The 24,712-nt window shown below is 39.0% G+C and overlaps 1 protein-coding gene across 1 annotated transcript; it reads left to right on the top strand.

Moving 5' to 3' along the window:
• The first annotated feature begins 224 nt into the window (after window positions 1–224).
• LOC139392340 (uncharacterized PE-PGRS family protein PE_PGRS54) lies at window positions 225–24,656 on the top strand. Its single transcript, XM_071140258.1, has 36 exons — window positions 225–235; window positions 934–998; window positions 1,081–1,143; window positions 1,865–1,900; window positions 2,380–2,421; window positions 2,824–2,871; window positions 3,142–3,186; window positions 4,412–4,510; window positions 4,629–4,679; window positions 4,822–4,848; window positions 4,979–5,023; window positions 5,163–5,219; window positions 5,895–5,963; window positions 8,048–8,098; window positions 13,194–13,253; window positions 13,405–13,455; window positions 13,552–13,608; window positions 13,726–13,770; window positions 13,874–13,918; window positions 14,001–14,048; window positions 14,171–14,206; window positions 15,051–15,116; window positions 15,703–15,741; window positions 15,894–15,995; window positions 16,084–16,143; window positions 16,448–16,525; window positions 16,884–16,934; window positions 17,930–17,968; window positions 18,143–18,214; window positions 18,842–18,886; window positions 21,185–21,217; window positions 21,320–21,364; window positions 21,752–21,790; window positions 22,483–22,518; window positions 23,513–23,557; window positions 24,138–24,656. The coding sequence occupies exons 1-36, from the start codon at window positions 225–227 to the stop codon at window positions 24,170–24,172; spliced, it is 1,836 nt and encodes a 611-aa protein (XP_070996359.1). The 3' UTR covers window positions 24,173–24,656.
• The last annotated feature ends 56 nt before the right edge of the window (window positions 24,657–24,712 follow it).

Consider the following 24,712-nt stretch of genomic DNA (forward strand, 5'->3'; position numbering starts at 1 on the left):
GTATTTTGACCTGTAGAGAAATGAACCTAGCTAGGGAGTAGCTGAGCTCAACTGGTAGGGGCTGGGGTTATAACATAAGTCCTGCCCCTTCCTAAGATGGGGGGATGAGAGGGTATAAAACATATAGCGGTGCCCAGTCATGCAGAAGGAAGACTAAAGCCCTGGGTGCTACATGCTGTATATGTCTACTCCTGAGTTCCCCACATAGACCTTTAGAAAAAAACATGTGGTCACGGTGAGTAAACAATGAAGCGCTGCAAATGTTGTGTGTCGTGAATGCCGAAGCAGGGAATTTTAGTCATGAAATGTTGCATCTTGGTCCAGGCGTATTGTTTTGATCAAAGCGAGAGATTTTCGTTAGGCCTTGATTATGATTATTGTTATGTAATTGGTGATGTAATTGATCAATGTATGATGATTCTCAGGGTTAGTATCCACACAATGAAAAATGTGCTAGTAATGCACTGACATTTCATATGACTAAGATAATTGTTTTTCAAGAGCTTGAGAAGGATTTTTTGTCATCTAAATAAATGTTTGCTGTTGATACTGATGTTGAAGAATACATACTATCTGATAAAATAGCTGACAGTTCTAGTCTAAGCATTATGTTGAATGCTTCCTATTGGGTTTATTTGGCACTCTTTCTTGATTCTTCCTCTTGATGTAACACAATTTATATGATGGTGACATCTTAGATTTATGCACTGAGGACATCAAATATGATATGGATGAGAAGAATATGGACTTAACGTATGTTTATGACAGACTTATCAATACACAATGAAATTTCACTTCCATCTGCAAAACTGTATCTCAACTTGAATCATACACTTGAGATTGGACTAGGGATATAATTGAACCTTATTTAAAACATTTGATATTAACCTGTGTTTCCGTCCATCTTTTGATATACATCTTCTTTATCTGCAGAAATCTTTTAATTGCTTCTGTAATTGTCTTTTTGGCAACAACAATTTCAACTGCTCCTGTGGAAGGTATGGAAGTAGCTCATTGAATCAAAGTTGTATTCATTGGGATATTTGAACAGGTAAACAACTCAATGCCTTCTTCCTTCAGAGAAAGAGCCGGAGGAGATAGAGGTAGAGGACGGTGAAGAGGAACTCTCAGAAGAGGAGGAGGGTATGAGATGGGAGGGAGGGAGGTTTGGGGAAGGATGAGGGAGTGGGGATGGGGGGGGGGGGGGGGGTTAGAGTCATGTGTCAGGATACCATAGGACTAGCTAGTGCTGGTACGATGAAGAGAATGGGCCTAGCCTAAATGTGACAAAGTAAGCTATTAACAAACCAAAAATAATGCCCCCCCCAGGTTAACAGATTTCAAAACAAAGATCAATGCAGTCTTTTCTGATTCTAAAATTAGGTAAAGAATACATAGAGTGAGAGTGTAGAAATGTCTAATATAACAAAATAAATTATATGGAACTAATAAAAAAGCACTAACACTCTTTAAAGAAATGATAAAGTAATTTTTGAAGTGCACTCAGACCTTTAAAGTTAATACCAATTTCCTCCACTCAAGCAGAAGGATATACACTCTTAGAAAAAAAGCTGCTATCTAGAACCTAAAAGGGTTCTTCGGCTGTCCCCATAAAATAACCCTTTGAATAACCCTTTTTGGTTCCAGGTAGAACCCTTTTTGGTTCCAGGTAGAACCCTTTTGGAACCCTTTTTTCTATAAGTGTAACCTTTCAGGACCAATTTTTGTATAATTTTTCGGGCACCTTCCATTTGTTTCAATAGAGGGAACGACGTCTTCTAAATATGTGTGGAGCACAGACTTCTGGGAAGTATAGAATACGAGCATATATTTATGAAATGTCTCAACTTACTTTTCTTTTCAGATGATGATGACTCCAAGAGTCAGGAAAAGAATATGGGTGAGAAGTTAACAACTTGCCACCAATGAATAGAACATCTCTAACCTTTGTGCATAAACCAACGCCTACTTGTGTGACTAAAGTCCCATTTTGAGAGTAAACTTATGTAAACAGTTCAACTAAGAGCATAAATTTGTTTTTCCTGTTTGAATGTTTTGTATAATATTACCTTAACACGTTTCAAAGACAAATGGGCCTCATTAATTCTAAATACAAACAAAATATAAAATAGTGAAATAGTGGAAATGTGAATATGATAAAGCTACAAAACAGGACATAAGAGTACATTTAAAGTAAAATCTCACATATTGTTGGTATAAAACTATCATTAATCATAAGTATGTGCATGTGCGCATGCATGGAAACCTAAAATCCTCTCTAATAGGGTATAATACCAGATGAAAGGTTTTTTATTGATAAAGACAATCATACAGAATCTCAAATAGAAGTATGTTCCTTTTCCCTTCTCTTCCCTCAAGGAATTGGAGCACAGCAAGCTACCACAGTATCTAAAGGCCTGGGTAAGACACATCTAATCCTCTCTTAGCTCAGGGGATAGGGCTTATGTTAACAACAGAATAGCTCTTAATTCAGTGAGTTCAACTCTGAGAAGTTCTTAGTGCAAAGTGGGGAAGTTGTCTTGAGTATAGACTTTAATCTGGTAAATGCTGCAGATATTTGGCTGATTGTTCTGTTAGATAGCCTATCAGGAAAGTTAATTATATGATATTCATCATTCTTGAAATCAGACCATTTGAGACATTTCTGTTGAAGCTTTAAAAGTGAGTTAAACTCACTGCAGAAGTCTGCAATATGTTTGATTCTTACAATACAGGATACATATTTGTAAAGGACTGTATTGAAAGATTTTCAATGGACTGTTAAATAAGCTTGTCTAGACTTAAAGGCTGGTTTCCTTCTAGGTTTAAGCGCTCAGCCTGGCACCTCATTCCAGGGCGAAGCTCCGAATGGTAAGGGAGGACTTCCTTCATAACAGTCAATCCAAATACATTTGAAAAATATTTTATAGGAACCCATTAATTTCCTTTACTGGTTTGGTAAGCGTACAGGCTGTAAGTTGGTTGTGTAATTGGTTATAAATGGGTATTGTGTGTAGGCTGATCTTGTAAATGTATTAAGGGCATTTCACATCAGAATTAAGACTAATCAGAAAAGAAAAGTCTTACGATGACTCTCAACATAAAATCCCTCACAAATTTGTGCACCCCTTCTTCCTGCAGGACATAAACTCAATGGGGATAGTGCCATGCAAGCTGGGCCTGACCGTGAGTCAGGCTCCATAATATGTGGCCGTTTTTTATTATTTATTCCAACAAAAACTGTTTTACAATCTTACATATATATTTTCCTACGTGATATTGAGAAAATGTTGTTTGCTTTGTTACAGCATCAAGCAGTACCTCAATATCAGAAGGAAGCAATGGTTAAACATGAATTATAAATCGGATTTGTGTTAGAAGAATTAGGCCATAACATTGCATTTCCATATTAATTATGCGTAATATAGATCTGGCACATGGACTGAGTTAAAGGGAAATTCTGCCACTTTTCAATTTTCATTATCTCCACCACCAAACTAGTGTCTACCTAAGTGAAAACAACGCGTTTCTATGATCTGTGGTTAAAAAGATTAGAAGATTCTAAAAAATGCTTCTCTGTGACATCACAGGGTAGGATTAAAAGTTTTTTAAAAACTGCAATGAGTTTCTAGTCAGAGAGAGGGTATTATCTTGCTCCCCATGTCACCGTGAATCTCATAGTGTTTGAAAATCATTGATTTTGATGATGTCAAAGGGTAGAACCTTTTAATTATATATTTTTTTACAAAGCGCAGAAATGCACCATTTTCACATATGTAGACACTGGTATTGTGCTGGAGAAAATTAAATGAGGTTGAAAAGTGGGGGAATTGCCTTTTAACACATGAAGCCCAATTCTGATATTTGTGCAACTTATGAATTGAATTGGATTTATTTGGGTAAAGACACAGAGAACAAAATGTACAATGTGGACCTAAAAGATAGCACTTAAAAGGGGCGGCAGGTAGCCTAGTGGTTAGAGTGTTTGGCCAGTAACCAAAAGGTTGCTGTATCGAATACCCGAGCTGACGAGGTAAAAATCTGTTGTTCTGCCCCTAAACAAGAAACGTATTAACCCACTGTTCCCTGGTAGGCTGTCATTGTAAATAATAATTTGTTCTTAACTGACTTGCCTAGTTAAATGAAGGTTAAATATATATATATATGAATTAAAACACTTGTTTCCAAAGTGTTCCTTGATGGTGATAACACATATAATGAAGACAAAACAATCATATAACATTCATTTAAATTGACATCCTAAAAAGTGGCACTATACATTTTGACCAATCACATCAACTCTTTTGACCATATTTGGGCAAAATATTAGAATTGGGGTGCCTGTGTAAACGCAGCCATGGTGGAATACATTTGTGGAATGAAAGGCTTGATGAGTTCCTATCTGCTTCAGGTAATGGTGGTGGTGGAGGAGGAGGAGGGGGAGGTGGTGGGACAGGAGGAGGAGGTGGAGGAGATTCACATACTTCACCATCTGACCCCAGCTCCCATGGTAAAGCCTTGTTCTGTCATCTTCTCCATGTTATTATTCTGAACTGTCATGTTAAGTGATACAAGTTTTGTTTAAACAATCAGTTTTTACTTATTTCTTAACATCCCCTGTCTTTCAGATGCTTCTTTGCCAGGACATGCAGGCTCCTCTTTAGATACCAGTATTGCAGGTCAAATGACTTATTATGAATGTTTAATTATTAATCAAGTCATGTAATATTTGACGTGATATCTCCATTGAATCTATCTAATAAACAGTGGTAAGTCTTTATCTTCTGTAATTTGATGAAAAGTATTTTGCCTTCAATGCAGGTCCCAGTTTGGATCCGAGTCAAACAGGTAACGTTACACCCGCTCTCTCCACAAGCATTAAAGTAGACCAAAAAAACACCTGGGTGTTTTACAAGCTCTGTCTGGATGGCGGTGGTTTGTCTCTATTGGGGAGGTTGAACTATTGATCTCTTGGCAGGTGCAGGCGCTCATGGCAGTTCAGTGTCACACGTGCAAGCCCCAGGTAATCTCTCTGCCTTGCCTTGGTTCAATTCTATAACAATAGTCCAATAATGCATGACATAAAACCTGGATGAATTGTATTAACAGTAAATCAACATGAATCTCTTTGCTGAAGCTGAATTTCAACATAATTATTTTAGGAAAAGTGGTTGTCCACCCAGGAACAGGGGTTGTCCACTCAGATACAATCTCTCACGGTAAGTCATCTTGGTCTACATTTGAAGAGTTTATTTCCAAAATGCATTTATGTTTTTTTATCAGAAATGATTGCTTATGGGTATATACTTATGGGTACATATAAGTTTGTGTAAAATATGTCTGTTCTCATATTTTACATTTATAGATTTTAGATGTGTATCAAAATGTGTTTTTTTGCTAAATGATTATATCCATTGTTTAGCTGGAATGGAATGTTTGTATGCTGTTTACTGTGGTTGTCTCACCTAGCTATCTTTAGATCAATGCACTTACTGTAAGTCGCTCTGGATAAGACCATCTGCTAAATGACTATAATGTAAAATGCTAATGTTTTACCTACATATCTCATATTACTGTACATTTATTTATAAAACATTTAGTTATTTGTTACATTTGACTGTGCAAAACCTAGCAGTACTACTTCTTTCTCTGAGAGAATTTTGAATAAAAACATCATTTGTTGTTGATGTCATTGAACAACCCCACGCCCTGATTAGACAAAAAACACAGGCATCTCTTTCATAATTTCTTTAAACAATAAAAGCTAATTTCCCAAATTTTTTAAAATGAAAATGGATAAATAGCATTTTGGAATGAAACTCTTCATTTGTTTGTATAAACATATCTCAATGGTCCTTTGCAGTGATTAACTTAGTCTTATGTTTACCTTATAGGCTCAATGGGACAAGCAGGAGGGAGCTCCACTCTCATCATTATCCATGAGGCTCATCCACAGCCTGCAGGTATCATTCACTACATAAAGCCACAGAACGTTCTGGTGACAGACCTGTGACAAACAAACATATGCAGCTATGAGTTATAACAACCAATAATAATATCACTCAGTCATGTGTAGCAAACCGGTAACTAACAATCAAGTGAATGTGTGGGTTTGGATAAGGAGCATTGATAACACATAGTCAGGAACACTTTGTCTTTAATATTTTATTTTAGTGTCAACCCATCAACAAATGGGCTGACACTAAACATTATTATGGTAAACATTATTATTAGGCTGCAGTCAAATGGCCAAATCGCCCTCTAGTGGTCTCAAGGGTGTGTCATTAATATTTTTCATAATTTCATAAATAATAAACATAATTTATGAAAACAAGCCTTAAAATCCAGTGTTTCTATGTCAAACAGTTTTGTTATATTTCAGTCTTCTGTGATGTATATAAAGTGTAATATTGGGATGCAAACTCAAAATGTAATACATTTCAACTCTATATCTGACATGGTACAGGTGTCAAAATGTTTTAAGCCCATAACCATGTGTGTGAGGTGTATACTTCTTAGGAGGCTGCTGAGGGGAGGACGGCTCATAATAATGTCTGGGATGGAGTGAATGGAATGGTATGAAACACATAGAAAACATGTGTTTGATGTGTTCAATATAATTCCATTGATTCCATCCCAGCCATTACTAATAGCCCGTCCACCACAATGAAGTTGCCACCGGGCCGCCTGTGGTATACCTTGTTTCAAAGTAGATCTGTTTAAGACTACCAAGAAACAATGTTTGACCCAGATTTACCCCACTGCAGTAAAAGGTTATTCATAATTTACATTTCCAAGACACTCTGTATATTATGTACAGTATGTAAAGTACATCACAAATATGATCCGCAACTAGCATGCTTACAATGTTTAAATCAAGGCAGCATTGTATTGTTATTACAGGTGGCAGCATTGCATTGTTATTACAGGTGGCAGCATTGTATTGTTATTACAGGTGGCAGCATTGTATTGTTATTACAGGTGGCATCATTGTATTGTTATTACAGGTGGCATCATTGTATTGTTATTACAGGTGGCATCATTGTATTGTTATTACAGGTGGCAGCATTGTATTGTTATTACAGGTGGCATCATTGTATTGTTATTACAGGTGGCAGCATTGTATTGTTATTACAGGTGGCAACATTGTATTGTTATTACAGGTGGCAGCATTGTATTGTTATTACAGGTGGCATCATTGTATTGTTATTACAGGTGGCATCATTGTATTGTTATTACAGGTGGCGGCATTGTATTGTTATTACAAGTGGCATCATTGTATTGTTATTACAAGTGGCAGCATTGTATTGTTATTACAGGTGGCAGCATTGTATTGTTATTACAGGTGGCAGCATTGTATTGTTATTACAGGTGGCAGCATTGTATTGTTATTACAGGTGGCAGCATTGTATTGTTATTACAGGTGGCAGCATTGTATTGTTATTACAGGTGGCAGCATTGCATTGTTATTACAGGTGGCGGCATTGTATTGTTATTACAGGTGGCAGCATTGTATTGTTATTACAAGTGGCATCATTGTATTGTTATTACAGGTGGCAGCATTGTATTGTTATTACAGGTGGTAGCATTGTATTGTTATTACAGGTGGCGGCATTGTATTGTTATTACAGGTGGCAGCATTGTATTGTTATTACAGGTGGCAGCATTGCATTGTTATTACAGGTGGCAGCATTGTATTGTTATTACAGGTGGTAGCATTGTATTGTTATTACAGGTGGCAGCATTGTATTGTTATTACAAGTGGCATCATTGTATTGTTATTACAGGTGGCAGCATTGTATTGTTATTACAGGTGGCAGCATTGTATTGTTATTACAGGTGGCATCATTGTATTGTTATTACAGGTGGCATCATTGTATTGTTATTACAGGTGGCAGCATTGTATTGTTATTACAGGTGGCAGCATTGTATTGTTATTACAGGTGGCAGCATTGTATTGTTATTACAGGTGGCAGCATTGTATTGTTATTACAGGTGGCAGCATTGCATTGTTATTACAAGTGGCATCATTGTATTGTTATTGCAGGTGGCAGCATTCATACATTTGATGCTGCTGGCTATCAGACTGAGGCTCCAAGTAAGTGCATCCTGACACTAAAGAAGCAGACAGACACTATCACCATGAATGGAAAAACATCAGTTTACAATAAATACATAAATGAAGAATGAACAACACAGGCACACAACTGTATAGATGTAAGATCTTAATTTGATCAATCTCTGGTTGCTGAACATTTTCCTGCATCGCAGGAAATGCCAATGAGCTTTGTGATAAATATAAATTCCATAAAAACCCACACTAATACACGGTTATATTAACAGTATTGCACTTTTCACGTAGCCTACTTTTGGCCAGCTAATAGCCTAACCAACAATAAAGCAACATTATGGACTAAAAGTCAAAATCGTGTTGATGCAGGATTATTTTTGCTGTGACAATATACACTACCGTTCAAAAGTTTGGGGTCACTTAGAAATGTCCTTGTTTTTGAAAGAAAAGCACATTTTATGTCTATTAAAATAACATAAAATTGATCAGAAATACAATGTAGACATTGTTAATGTTGTAAATGACTATTGTAGCTGGAAATTGATGATTTTAATGGAATATCTACATAGGCATATAGAAGCCCATTATCAGCAACCATCACTCCTGTGTTCCAATGGCACTTTGTGTTAGCTAATCCAAGTTTATCATTTTAAAAGGCTAATTGATCATTAGAAAACCCTTTTGCAATTATGTTAGCACAGCTGAAAACTGTTGATCTGATTAAAGAGGCAATAAAACTGGCCTTCTTAGACTAGTTGAGTATCTGGAGCATCAATATTTGTGGGTTTGATTACAGGCTCAAAATGGCCAGAAGGAAAGACCTTTTTTCTGAAACTCGTCAGTCTATTCTTGTTCTGAGAAATGAAGGCTATTCCGTGCAAGAAATTGCCAAGAAACTGCAGATCTCGTAAAACACTGTGTACTAATCCCTTCACAGAATAGCGCAAACTGGCCCTAACCAGAATAGAAAGAGGAGTGGGAGGCCCCGGTGCACAACTGAGCAAGAGGACAAGTACAGTAGAGTGTGTAGTTTGAGAAACAGACGCCTCAAGTCCTCAACTAGCAGCTTCATTAAATAGTACCCGCAAAACACCAGTCTCAACATCAACAGTGAAGAGGCGACTCCAGGATGCTGGCCTTCTAGGCAGAGTTCCTCTGTCCAGTGTCTGTGTTCTTTTGCCCATCTTAATAGACTGACAAATTTCATTTTGACATTTAGAGCCTGTAATCGAACCCACAAATGCTGATGCTCCAGATACTCAACTAGTCTAAAGAAGGCCAGTTTTATTGCCTCTTTAATCAGCACAACAGTTTACAGCTGTGCTAACATAATTGCAAAAGGGTTGTCTCATGATCAATTAGCCTTTTAAAATGATAAACTTGGATTAGCTAACACAACATGCCCTTGGAACACAGGAGTGATGGTTGCTGATAATGGGCCTCTGTACACCTATGTAGATATTCCATTAAAAATCAGCAATTTTCAGCTACAATAGTCATTTACAACATTAACAATGTCTGCACTATATTTCTGATACATTTTATGTTATTTTAATGGACAACAAAAATATATTTGATTTAAAAAACAAGGACATTTCTAAGTGACCCTACATTTTTTAAAGGTAATGTAGGTCAAATTAAGATCCTACATATGTATGTAATACTTTTACAGGTACAGGTACAGTGGGGCAAAAAAATATTTAGTCAGCCACCAATTGTGCAAGTTCTCCCACTTAAAAAGATGAGAGAGGCCTGTAATTTTCATCATAGGTACACTTCAACTATGGCAGACAAAATGAGAAAAAAAATCCAGAAAATCACATTGTAGGATTTTTTATGAATTTATTTGCAAATTATGGTGGAAAATAAGTATTTGGTCACCTACAAACAAGCAAGATTTCTGGCTTTCACAGACCTGTAACTTCTTCTTTAAGAGGCTCCTCTGTCCTCCACTCATTGTATGTGATAATGGCACCTGTTTGAAGTTGTTATCAGTATAAAAGACACCCGTCCACAACCTCAAACAGTCACCCTCCAAACTCCACTATGGCCAAGATCAAAGAGCTGTCAAAGGACACCAGAAACAAAATTGTAGACCTGCACCAGGCTGGGAAGACTGAATCTGCAATAGGTAAGCAGCTTGGTTTGAAGAAATCAGCTGTGGGAGCAATTATTAGGAAATGGAAGACATACAAGACCACTGATAATCTCCCTCGATCTGGGGCTCCACGCAAGATCTCACCCCGTGGGGTCAAAATGATCACAAGAACGGTGAGCAAAAATCCCAGAACCACACGGGGGGACCTAGTGAATGACCTGCAGAGAGCTGGGACCCAAGTAACAAAGCCTACCATCAGTAACACACTACGCTGCCAGAGACTCAAATCCTGCAGTGCCAGACGTGTCCCCCTGCTTAAGCCAGTACATGTCCAGGCCCGTCTGAAGTTTGCTAGAGAGCATTTGGATGATCCAGAAGAAGATTGGGAAAATGTCATATGGTCAGATGAAACCAAAATATAACTTTTTGGTGAAAACTCAACTCGTCGTGTTTGGAGGACAAAGAATGCTGAGTTGCATCCAAAGAACACCATACTTACTGTGAAGCATGGGCTGTTTTTCTGCAAAGGGACCAGGACGACTGATCCGTGTAAAGGAAAGAATGAATGGGGCCATGCTTCGTGAGATTTTGAGTGAAAACCTCCTTCCATCAGCAAGGGCATTGAAGATGAAACGTGGCTGGGTCTTTCAGCATGACAATGATCCCAAACACACCGCCCGGGCAACGAAGGAGTTGCTTCGTAAGAAGCATTTCAAGGTCCTGGAGTGGCCTAGCCAGTATCCAGATCTCAACCCCATAGAAAATCTTTGGAGGGAGTTGAAAGTCCGTGTTGCCCAGCAACAGCCCCAAAACATCACTGCTCTAGAGGAGATCTGCATGGAGGAATGGGCCAAAATACCAGCAACAGTGTGTGAAAACCTTGTGAAGACTTAAAGAAAACATTTTACCTCTGTCATTGCCAACAAAGAGTATATAACAAAGTGTTGAGATAAACTTTTGTTATTGACCAAATACTTATTTTCCACCATAATTTGCAAATAAATTCATAAAAAATCCTACAATGTGATTTTCTGGATTTTTTTTGTCTCATTTTTTCTGTCATGGTTGAAGTGTACCTATGATGAAAATTACAGGCTTCTCTCATCTTTTTAAGTGGGAGAACTTGCACAATTGGTGGCTGCCTAAATACTTTTTTTGCCCCACTGTATATTGGTAGCTTTCTTGCATTAATATTTGCACTTGTCTTTTCTTTCTAGCACTGAATTTCTAGCACTGACTTTACTAGCACTGACTTTCCTAGCACTGACTTTACTAGCACTGACTTTACTAGCACTGACTTTCGTAGCACTGACTCTCCTAGGTTTGACTTTACTAGCACTGACTTTACTAGGATTGACTTTACGAGCACTGACTCTCCTAGGATTGACTTTACTAGCACTGACTTTACTAGCACTGACTTTCCTAGCACTGACTCTCCTAGGATTGACTTTCATAGAACTGACTTTACTAGCACTGACTCTACGAGCACTGACTTTACTAGCACTTACTTTCCTAGCACTGACTTTCCTAGCACAGAATTTCTAGCGCTGACTTTACTAGCGTTGACTTTCTAGTACTGACTTTCCTAGCACTGACTTTCTAGCACTGACTTTACTAGCATTGCATTTCTAGCACTGACTTTACTAGCAATGACTTTCCTAGCACTGAATTTCTAGCACTGACTTCACTAGCACTGACTTTCTAGCACGGACTTTCTAGCACTGACTTTCTAGCACTGACTTTACTAGCACTGACTTTCCTAGAACTGACTTTCTTGGCACTGACTTTACGAGCACTGACTTTACGAGCACTGACTTTACTAGCACTGACTTTACGAGCACTGACTTTACTAGCACTTACTTTACTAGCACTGACTTTACGAGCACTTACTTTACTAGCACTGACTTTACTAGCACTGACTTTACGAGCACTGACTTTACGAGCACTGACTTTACGAGCACTGACTTTACTAGCACTTACTTTACTAGCACTGACTTTACGAGCACTGACTTTACTTGCACTTACTTTACTAGCACTGACTTTACGAGCACTGACTTTACTAGCATTGACTTTACTAGCACTGACTTTACGAGCACTGACTTTACTAGCACTGACTTTACTAGCACTGACTTTACTAGCACTGACTTTACGAGCACTGACTTTACTAGCACTGACTTTACTAGCACTGACTTTACAAGCACTGACTTTACTAGCACTGACTTTACGAGCACAGAATTGCTAGCGCTGACTTTACTAGCACAGACTTTTCTAGCACTAACTTTACTAGCACTGACTTTACGAGCACTGACTTTCTAGCACTGACTTTCCTAGAACAAACTTTCTAGCACTAACTTTACTAGCACTAACTTTACTAGCACTGACTTTCTAGCACTGACTTTCCTAGAACAAACTTTCTAGCACTGACTTTCTAGCACTGACTTTCCTAGAACTGACTTTCCTTGAACTGACTTTACTAGCACTGACTTTATTAGCACTGCCTTTCTAGCACTGCCTTTCTAGCACTGCCTTTCTAGCACTGACTTTACTAGCACTGACTTTATTAGCACTGCCTTTCTAACACTGACTTTACTAGCACTGACTTTCTAGCACTGACTTTACTAGCACTGACTTTCAAGCACTGACTTTACTAGCACTGCCTTTACTAGCACTGACTTTCAAGCACAGACTTTTCTAGCACTGACTTTTTAGCACTGACTTTCTAGCACTGACTTTACTAGAGCTGACTTTCATAGAACTGACCTTCATAGAGCTGACTTTCCTATCACTGACTTTACTAGCACAGACTTTCCTAGCACTGACATTCTAGCACTGACTTCGCTGATAGCTGCTGTACGGAGGAAAAGTTGTGCTTACTATGACTGTGTTATCATATGTGGTTGTCTTACCTAGCTACTTTAAGATGAATGCACTAACTGTAAATCGCTCTGGATAAGAGGGTCTGCTAAATGACTAAAATGTAAATGTAAATATGATTGATAAAGACATCTATTGTATGTGTTTCAGCAAGTGAGACTGAAATAGAGTCGCCTGAGTATGACACACCTGAGTCACCTGAGTTTAATGGTAAATATTTAAATTGTTCTATTTATTTTAGCCACATGTACCACATGTACCTGTGAACTGTGAAGAACACAATTATCTTACACTCCTTGGTATAATCCTACAAAGAACAGAAGTGTCATGGTATTTATTGGATCTCAATGTTGTTTCCAAGGTAATGGTCACAAGCTGCTTATTGGAGGAGCAGTAGAAAATGGACATGCAGGTAAGGAGAAGGACTTCATTGCGCTTGATCAAAAAACAAGATGGAGTTTGGCATTTGTAAGGCCATTTTGATTGTCAATGTCTTTCTGTGTCTCAGCTATACCTGTAGTCACTGACCTCTTCATTGAGGACACAACTCACATGGATCCCACAGGTAACATCTAGCTGAAAATCCGATAAAGTTGAAGTCATGGGCTTGTTTGTTTAATGATAAGGCAAATGAGTAGACGATGGAATGCCTTGATACTTTTTAATAGGTTCAACATTTCAGGTGCTATGGATCCACTTGGTGCAAGTTCTCACCTGGACAATACAGGTGAGTGTCCAGGTGAGGGTGCTATGTTTCATGCTTGGCTCCTGTCTGGTATATTTACTTGCTTCTACATCATTTCTTCACTTAATTCCGTATTGACATTCAGGTATTATCGACCAATCCAGCCATGACTTCCTCATTGGTTTAATGGGTGAGTGTTTGTATGAACTTATCTTTGATGTTTATTTTTAGGTATATCAAGTTTGTTCTTGATTAACTGTATGTCGTTCCAGGTGGTGTGGGGGATCCGTCTGCTTCTGACATCCATATCGACATCTCAGGTGGGTTTGTCATCATAGCCCTTCTGCGTCTGCTTTCTGCTGGGTCTTTTCTGACTATACAGAATCTCTGTTTTTCTTTGTTGAATCAAAAATATCCAACCAACACTCTGCTCTGTTGATAGATCACACTGGAATGACTTCTCAATTAGACTCAATAGGTATGTTTCTTCATCCAAGCCTCCCTTAGTCACTTCACTTGTTCCCTTGAAAGAAATGTTACAATGCAACACCTTTGGGAAAGTTACTCTGTGGGAGAGTCCCTCTAATTTATATCAGATTTAAACTATATTTAAACTGGCAAAGACAATGTTATACTACACCTCTAAAGCGTCATTTTATCTAAGTACCTCTCTGTCCGAGGGTTACAACAGCAAGCCACTAACTCCACTCTGAGAAGTTTATATTCCATATTTTGCTAGTTATCTGTGCTGCTGCAGAGTAAATCACTGTTACAGTTATTCCTGCTTTTGTAATAATTTACTCAAGGAAAACTGCTTTAAATCAGGTTTGATATATATCACTGGCTGTCTGGCGCTCTCTGCTCTCTCTCTCTCTCTCTGCTCTCTCTCTGCTCTCTCTCTCTGCTCTCTCTCTCTCTCTCTCTCTCTCTCTCTCTCTCTCTCTCTCTCTCTCTGCTCTCTCTCTCTGCTCTCTCTCTGCTCTCTCTCTGCTCTCTCTCTGCTCTCTCTCTCTCTGCTCTCTCTCTCTCTCTCTGCTCTCTCTCTGCTCTCTCTCTCTCTCTCTCTCTGCTCTCTCTCTCTCTGCTCTCTCTCTCTGCTCTCTCTCTCTCTGCTCTCTCTCTCTCTCTCTCTCTCTCTCTCTGCTCTCTCTCTCTCTCTCTCTCTCTGCTCTCTCTCTCTGCTCTCTCTCTCTGCTCTCTCTCTCTCTGCTCTCTCTCTCTCTCTCTCTCTCTCTCTCTCTGCTCTCTCTCTCTCTCTGCTCTCTCTCTGCTCTCTCTCTCTCTCTTCCTGCTCTCTTTGTTCTCTCTCTCCTCTCATCCAGCTGTGGGTTCGGGTCCAGGACCGGCGTTGTCATCCAGTAGCAGCCCGGGTCCAGACGTTCCACCAGGTACCTACTGGCACGCCTTTCACCCTCTGCCAGGTCCTGTAAATCACCTCACCCCTCCCTCTTGTGTCGTCCCTCATCCTCGCAGGCTCAGTTCTCTACCTCACCTCGGATAGAGCTCCTCTCAGGCTTAGTTCTCTACCACACCTCGGATAGAGCTCCTCTCAGGCTTAGTTCTCTACCTCACCTCGGATAGAGCTCCTCTCAGGCTTAGTTCTCTAACTCGGAGAGAACTCCTCACAGGCTAATCATGACAGAGATTTCAGAGTGTCCCGGAGAATTTACGCCCCAATATATTTTTTTACTCCAAGATTATCATTGGGTCCATGTGTTCCTGTCTGTGCAGACAGCAAGTTATTTGTGTAGCTGTGCATGTGAACTTTGTAGATCTTGACATTGTTTACTTTCGCGGCTTCACTGTAGACTTTATGTCTTGGTGGAGTAGCACCGCCATCCCTGATGAATGGGGTCAGGCATTGCCTTTTAGAGACTCTATTAGGAGGGATGCCGTGCAACAAGAGATGAGGGTTCACATAATCCAATCATTTATCTTCTTTCTTTCTCTGTGTGTCTGATGTTCTTCCTCTAGGCCTTGGAGATCACATAGGTCTAATAAGTGATTTTACAGGTAGGCATTGTGAGCCACAACTATAATCATTATCTAATAAATAGATTATGATTCACAGTTGAACATGTAAACAGTAGTTGTGGGTGAAAGCAAATAGGGTCTGTCAACTAGTTTGTATCTCTGTCCTACTTGTGGTCTCTTTTTATTTGCAGGCCTTACTGACTACTCAGGGCCTGACCATCCATATCTGAACTCAGGTTTCGATGGATCATACCACTCAGCAGGTGATCATGCTGGTCTATCCGATACTACAGGTAAATACACTGAAATAAATCATCATCTCTGTAAGAGGATAGTGATCAAGATGGCATGGAAAAGCTTCATCTCAGTTTTTCTCTCCAGACCACCCAGTAGGAGTGATGTCACATACTGATTATTCATCATCGCACATTGACCACCCAGGTAGGATCACACTCAGGACTAAACATAACATACCCCTAAAGGTGATCTTCTGTAGCTCAGTTTATAGAGCATGGTGCTTGCAATGCCAGGATAGTGGGTTTGATTCCCGGGACTGCCCATACGTAAAATGTATGCACGCATGACTGTAAGTTGCTTTGGATAAAAGTGTCTGTTAAATGGCATATATATATTTTGAATTAAATACATTATACTATGAAATATTTCAGAGAGTGGTATTGATGTGTCCAGCTCAGACAGAGGATGGTTAAGATAATGTCAGCATAAATGAACATGTATGTTGCAGGAAATGGTCGTCAAAGCCAGGTTACAGACACACATGGAGGTGATCATGCGGTCAATGATGTGCATCATGATGTAACAGGTATGTCTACCCTAAAGGTACACGGAAACCAGTAGGCCAAAGCCAGCCTGGGTGCCAGTCTGTTTCTGCTCTCCTGCCAACTCCTAATGGAATTGTCATGCCAAACAATTAAACATTTCGCTTCCAATGACAATGGAGTAGGCAAAAGCAGCAGATCTGGGACCAGGCTAGGACTAGGCTATAACCAGGGGTAGAGTATTTGCACTTGATGGAGCAAAACAAATGCCACATGCATTTTTTGAGAAGCATTGAGGACATATGCTTGACATACTGAATTAATGTGGTCATTTATCCCAATATGCCTAATGCAAAAGCCTGCCAATACAATGGTGTATATGACAGTGTTTTTGCTTTTCAGATCCACCTGGGAAGCAGATTGTGTCTACAGATATAGGCCTACTAGATGCTGGTAACTCAGTGTTTTAATTCTCCATTATTTACAAACTTATTTCAGTGCATTTGTTATTCATAAACACATTTTTCTGTCTGCTTAGTTGCCTACTGTAAGTGCAAAATAATGGATTGGACCTCAGTTGTGTAAAGCACTTAAGTAAAAATACTTTAAAGTACTACTTAGATAGTTTTTTGGGGTATCTGTACTTTACTTTACTATTTATATTTTTGACAACTTTTACTTTTACTCCATTACATTCCTAATGAAAATATTGTACATTTTACTCCATACATTTTCCCTGACACCCAAAGGTACTTGCTACATTTTGAATGCTTAGCATGACAGGAAAAGGCATGCACTTATCAAGAGAACATCCCTGGTCATCCCTGCTGCCTCTGATCTGGCAGACTCACTAAACACAAATGCTTTTGTAAATTAAGTTGGACTGTATCCCTGCCTATCCGTAAATTTGTGCCATATGGTTTGCTTAATATGTGAAATGATTTATACTTTTACTTTTGATACTTAAGTATATTTGAGCAATTACATTCACTTTTGATACTTAAGTATATTTAAAACCAAATAATTTTAGACTTCTACTCAAGTAGTATTTTGCTGGATGACTTTCACTTTTACTTGAGTCAATTTCTATATATCTTTACTATTACTTAATTAATTAATTAATACAATTGGGTACTTTTTCCACCACTGTTGGACCTGTTCTGGTCTTATGTTATGTCTTGAGCAACAATTGTCTCATAGAACTATAACCTTTGTGGAAAATAAGTGTCATGATGGAAAATAGGCTTCACCAAGGCCAGTGCTGGCTAAATAAATACCTCCATTAAAAACGGTCCAGGGATGAAAATTCCCAGGACGTCTATCTGTCAGAGTAAAGTGTTCTATGCTTATTTTCACACAGGAAAAATATACTTAAAAAAAAAGTATTTCCAAAATGTTAGCCATCACCACTCACCACTCAGCTTTTCTTCCTCCCTTATTTCCTGCAGGTGAGCACGGCGTCGTCTCTCACCACGACGACATGGGAGGTGAGTCCTACAAAAAATATAATCAATGATAGGCCTACATTTCATTTGCAGAGTTAAACATTTCTGAAAGCATCACTTTTTACAATGTTGTTGTAATAGTGCTGCAACAATGTTTCATCATGAGAGCTCACGCTGTAATTTCGCGAGTTGAGTTCTAATTTCGTGGTTCTTCAGCTGTTACAGACGGGGTCGCTGTTCAGCATCATGATGACGTTCACACCGTCAGCCCTCAAACAGATACCACAGGTAAGCCACCACCTTGAAATCCTACAGTGAGCTATCGGGAAATTGGTAGAATTTGGCTAGGCCTACTAATGTGTTTCTATGAGCAGGGCTGTCTGACATGGCCACACAACATCCCTCTACAGATAGAACACCCTGTTGACTTTGACTGCTTATACTTTGTATACTATACATGTTAAAATATGCACTATGCAGGTCCCTGGATAAATACATGTTAATTGCATTTAAAAAAAATGCATAACTCGCTCCGCCACTTCGTGTCGCCCAAAAAGTTACATATTGCAGCTTTAAGTTACTGATAATGGAGAAAATAAATCAATAGTTTACCTTCACAAGTAGAGTCTGAAATATTCTGTGCACAGGTACAATGATACAGGTGTCAATGTGTGAACAGGTGTGGCAGAAGAACTTGTAACCAGCTCACATACACAGATAGATATCACTGGTAAGGGTTTGAAGTGTACGTTTCTGTTTACTATATATTGTAAACATTTACAAGATCAAACAAGAACATCCCATTACAACACTGGGTGACATCTAATAAAACATATTTAGTAGGCTATTCAAACAAATGGATACTCAATGAAGTTCATCTAACATAGTAACTCATGTGTTTCTCCCTCTCCCTAGCACTTGGGGCGAACGTGTACAGCTCCAGCGCACCAGGGACGCCCGGTAGGCTACGCACTTGTCTGATGATCAAGCATTCCTTCTCTAACCTGCATATTTTTAGAGCTGACACACTGCTTGCTGCTGCTTCGCTAGTTACGCCAAAATAAATGTAACACTCAGTGCAGAGCCGGCTGAGCTGGGGCCAGCCTGAGGAGGGGCAGGCAGTAAGGAGATATAAAGCTGTCACTAACACAGAGCATATTGTGGGAAACAGCATTCAACCACACATTTTTTAGATTTTCTCTGGAACAGTGTTCTGGAGTAGCTTAGAAAAGTCTAGAATAGGTACACAATCCAAGTAATATACAGTACCAGTCAAAAGTTTGGACACCTACTCATTCAAGGGTTTTTCTTTATTGTTTTGTTTTCTACATTGTAGAATAATAGTGAAGACATCAAAACTATGAAATAACACATATTTGTTACACAAATCAAAATATATTTTATATTTGAGATTCTTTAAAGTAGCCAATATTTGCCTTGATGACAGCTTTGCACACTCTTGGCATTCTCTCAACCAGCGTCATGAGGTAGTCACCTAGAATGCATTTCAATTAACAGATGTGCCTTGTCAAAAGTACATTTGTGGAATTTCTTTCCTTCTTAATGCATTTGAGCCAATCATTTGTGAAGGTCAGTCAATCCAGAAAATTTGAGGACCTTCACAGGAAAGGAAGACCCAGAGTTACCTCTGATGCAGAAGACAAGTTCATTAGAGTTACCAGCCTCAGAAATAGCTGACCAAATAAATGCTTCATAGAGTTCAAATAACAGACACATCTCAACATCAACTGTTCAGAGACTGCGTGAATCAGGCCTTCACGCTGGTCGAATAGCTGCAAAGAAACCACTGCTAAAGACATCAATAAGAAGAAGACTTGCTTGGGCCAAGAAACACAAGCAATGGACATTAGATCGCTGGAAATCTGTCCTTTGGTCTGATGAATCCAAATTTGACATTTTTTGGTTCCAACCGCCGTGTCTTTGTGAGACACAGAGTAGGTGAACGGATGATCTCCGCATGTGTTGTTCCCACTGTGAAGCATGTAGGCGGAGGTGTGATGGTGTCGGGGTGCTTTGCTGGTGACGCCATCTGTGATTTATTTAGAATTCAAGCCACACTTAACCAGCATGGCTAACACAGCATTCTGCAGCGATATGCCATCCCATCTGGTTTGCGCTTAGTGGGACAATCATTTGTTTTTTAACAGGACAATGACTCAACACACCTCCAGGCTGTGTAAGGGCTATTTGACCAAGAAGGAGAGTGATGGAGTGCTGCATCAGATGACCTGGCCTCCAAAATGACCTGGCCTCAACCCAATTGAGATGGTTTGGGATGAATTGGACTACAGAGTGAATGAAAATCAGCCAACAAGTGCTCAGCATATGTGGGAACTCCTTCAAGACTGTTGGAAATGCATTCCAGATTAAACTGGTTGATAGAATGCCACGAGTGTGCAAAGCTTCCATCAAGGCAAAGTGTGGCTACTTTGAAGAATCTCAAATATAAAATATATTTAGATTTGTTTAACACTTTTTTGGTTACTACATGATTCCATATGTGTTATTTCATAGTTGTGATGTCTTCACTATTCTACAGCCTAATTCTAAATGGATTAAATTGTTATTTTTCCACATCAATCTACACACAATACCCCATAATGACAAAGCAAAAAAGCAAAAAATGTTTGCAAATTTATAAAAAACACAAAACTGAAATATCACATTTACATAACTATTCAGACCCTTTACTCAGTACTTTGTTGAAGCACTTCTGGCAGCGTTTACAGCCTGGAGTCTTCTTGGGTATGACGCTACAAGCTTGGCACACCTGTATTTAGGGAGTTTCTCCCATTATTCTCTGCAGATCCTCTCAAGCTCTTTCAGGTTGGATGGGGAGCATTGCTGCACAGCTTTTTTTCAGGTCTCTCCAGAGATGTTTGATCGGGTTCATGTCCTGAGGTCCTGAGCGCTCTAGAGCAGGTTTTCATCAAGGATCTCTTTGTACTTTGCTTCGTTCATCTTTCCCTCAATCCTGACTAGTCTCCCAGTCCCTGCCGCTGAAATGGTGCCAGAAAACCAAAAAAAATCATACAAAATCTTACAATGTGATTTTCTGGATTTTTTTTCTTCTCATTTTGTCTGTCATAGTTGAAGTGTACCTATGATGAAAATTTACAGGCCTCTCTCATCTTTTTAAGTGGGAGAACTTGCACAATTGGTGGCTGGCTAAATACTTTTTTGCCCCACTGTACGTCCAGGCGAGGAAGATGATAAGTATACATTTTTCAATTTCAGATTCTGTGCTTGGATTTGGACATGACACTACAGGTAAAATTCAATTTACAACAACATATCAGAAGTGCAAGATTTCTAAACCAAACAAGGCCCCTCACACAACACACTTGTAACATCATATACTCTGTCTCTCAGTTGTTGCAGAAGCACACAGTGTCTTCATTCAGACCGACTCCCCAGGTAAGTCCACACACACACACACACACACCAATCTTATGACCTTAACATTTCAGAAAAAATAGATACACTTCCTCACAACACACACACACAACACACACTAGCCTCCAAAAATATAATGTGAATGTATGCAATTCCATATGTATGTAATACCAATGTCTGTAATACAGACGCCAAAGTTGGCAGGGGTGAGTGAGGTTCCCTTACCACTCATTACTCATCAGAGATAGAGTACTATAAAGAGAATAGTGTCCCATCGTTCCTGGTAAAAAGCCTTGCACAATATAGGGAATAGGATACCATTTGGGACACAGCCTTACTATACACTGCCAGTCACTAAATAACAAAACGCCTTAAGTCACCATGTTGAATCTATCTTTTGTATTGTAGTCACAGCTGATGCACAAGGATCCACTCTACAGGCTTCCAGTAAGTCGGTACAGTATGTTGCTCCTAAAGGCTTGATGAAATGAACAGTAGTGGAAATAGTCCTTTGATCTTGGAGAGAGAGCCCAGAGCAGGGGTGTCAAACTCACTTCCTGGAGGTCTGTGTGTCTCCTATTTTTGGTCATTTTCTTTCAATTCGTATCCAATTAGACCTAGAGAGGGGAGGTCCTAACCAATAAATTACCTTAGCCTAGTGGCTAGAGCGTTGGACTAGTAACCGAAAGGTTGCAAGTTCAAATCCCCAAGCTGACAAGGTACAAATCTGTCGTTCTGCTCCTGAACAGGCATTTAACACACTGTTCCTAGGCTGTCATTGAAAATAAGAAATTGTTCTTAACTGACTTGCCTAGTTAAATAAAGGTTTAAAAAAAGATGTACAAGAGAGGATTGGAAACTTGCAGAAACTCAGCCCATCGAAAATGGAGTTTGACACCCCTGCCATAGATTAATCAACCAATCAATCAAACAATCAATAAAATGTATTTACAGCCCAACAGTTGCCATAAAGTGCTTTACAGATCTTTGCAGTTAACCATAGTCTAAGTAGTGATAGACATGTAATGGTGTGAAATGCATTGACATTGATGACAGACAGCCCTGGTTGCCCGTTCACGGTGGTCTCCCCCTGCTCTGTTCGTAGGGTCTGTGTTCATGCAATGTCTTTGTCCAAACAGGTCATCCTGGTGTAACAGAACAGACACAGCCTGCTGGTAAGCTTCATAAGAGTTCAGGTTTAAACTCTGTTACATGGCTGCGTTTATACAGGCAGCCCAATTCTGATTTTTTTCTGATATTCTTTTTTAACCAATCAAATCAGCTCTTTTGCCCATAATTAGGCAAAAGATCAGAAAAGGGTCTGCCTTTGTAAACACTGCCTTATACAGATGTCTCAGTAATGTTGATATCTAGCTATCTATCAATTTGACTACAAATGCTGCGTTTACACAGGCATCCCAATTCCAATCTTTTGCCCTATTATTGGCAAAAGAGCTGATCTGACTGGTCAAAAGACCAATTAGTGAAAATAAAGATCAGAATTGGGCTGATTGTGTATATGCAGCAAAAGTAATAGAAATAGCGAAATGGATCCATGTGACAAATTTAGCAGTTTTAGTAAAGGTTATATTTTGTTGTGCAGGCTAAATGGTTAGTACGGCCTAATAAGGCTGTTTACACAGACACACTAAGAACCCAAAGCAGATTTTCTTTCTATATCCAATCTTTTTTTCTGACTGTCCACACAGTTTTATATGTGACCAATATCAGATTTGCACATTCATGCTGATGTAGCCTCTGAAGTAGCACACAGATGCCATGTTCATTTCCTGTCACTGTTCCTTAACATTTTGGGGTGGTTGTCATGGTAACGCATGAGGTCACGTATGGAGGATAGGTTTTTGTATCAGGATTCAGATCCATATATGGAGGTAGTATAAATTGGAATTCAAAAGATCAGATTCCATGTGTTGTTTTGCTGTTTACACATTTGAGAAAATATCAGATAGGTATCAGATATGCAAATAATTGGCAAAAGATCTGAATTGGGCTGACTGTGTAAACACAGCCTAACTTATTATTTAGCACAGGATTGCACAGCTTTCAGATATTACAATGCTGTGTCATTATGACAGCATATATTGAACCACTCAGTGAACAGATGCTCAAGGGCTCTTTTCTTTCCTCGGTTTTGCTTGCTCTTTCCAGTTTCCGCAGCTGAACAGTACAACCCATCTGGTCAGGGTCCTGAAGGTAGGTTTCTCAGCTCCTTATAACATCTCTCTCATGTCTCTCTCTTCTTTTAAAAACATTAAGAAATGACAAAAGCCTTGTTTTATTTACATGATGTACTCCCCTGTCAAAACACAATATCTTACAACTAATAATTGTTATTACACTGTATTAACTACAGTAGTAAGATGGAAAAGTTTCTGACTGCAAGGTTTCAGGTGATAATACAGTGCTGTTAAACTGTACCTTTGAAAGAGAGACAAAGGTAAGCTCTTGATTGGTACTACAAGTATAAAAATTGTGAGCAAGTAAAAATTAAGGACACTAAAGTAGTATTACTGCCTCTGAGGTAGGACTCAATGCTACAGTATACTGCTAATATATTCAATATGCTGTAATTCTACAATATATTGCATTACTTTTTTAACATTAAAGGGGTAGTTCACACAAGTTATGGATTTTTGTCTCGTCCATAGACTGCTCACAGGGTAAGGAAACCAAAATGTAATTTAGTAATTTGGATGAACTATCGCTTCAGTCACCTCTTAGATGAATTACATATATGTGTGTCAGAGACTAAAATACATCTTCACTTCTGAAGGTGCAGAAAATGTGGAACTGGAGGATACCTGCTGACTTCCATATGAAGCCTCGTGTCAAGTTTCTACGCTACAGATTTCAGTGTACGGACCAGTCTGCATGGCAGAGAAACAGTGATCCAGCCCACTAGCAAATCTAGTTGTTTGTGTCTATGTTTGTTTGTTTGAACTTTGTCTATTTAAACTTAAAGATGACACTGTAAGTAAACTTTTTGCGCACTTGTTAATAGACGTTTTGTTTCATTCGTTGCATATATGACAAAAAGACAAGAGGGTACTAAGGAGAACCCTCTGACTCAGATGAATATGGCTCATACAAAAGCGTCATCCCTACGAATATTGTTGTACAAAAGCTCAAACAATATACTGAATCTTTATGAAGCTTTGTTATTTTGTAATTTCCACAAGTACTGTATTTCCCAGTTTATAAAATGTGAGAAATAATAATTTTGTGTCAGAAATTGTACATTGCGAAATGTATATCAAAGTAATCTCTACATTAAAAGGAACATCTATTTTGAACATCACTCATTTTTCTCCATATTTTTCACATACGGAAGTGGGGAGCAATGTTTAT

This window comes from Oncorhynchus clarkii, chromosome 32, assembly GCF_045791955.1.
Source record: "Oncorhynchus clarkii lewisi isolate Uvic-CL-2024 chromosome 32, UVic_Ocla_1.0, whole genome shotgun sequence".
Lineage (NCBI taxonomy): Eukaryota > Metazoa > Chordata > Actinopteri > Salmoniformes > Salmonidae > Oncorhynchus > Oncorhynchus clarkii.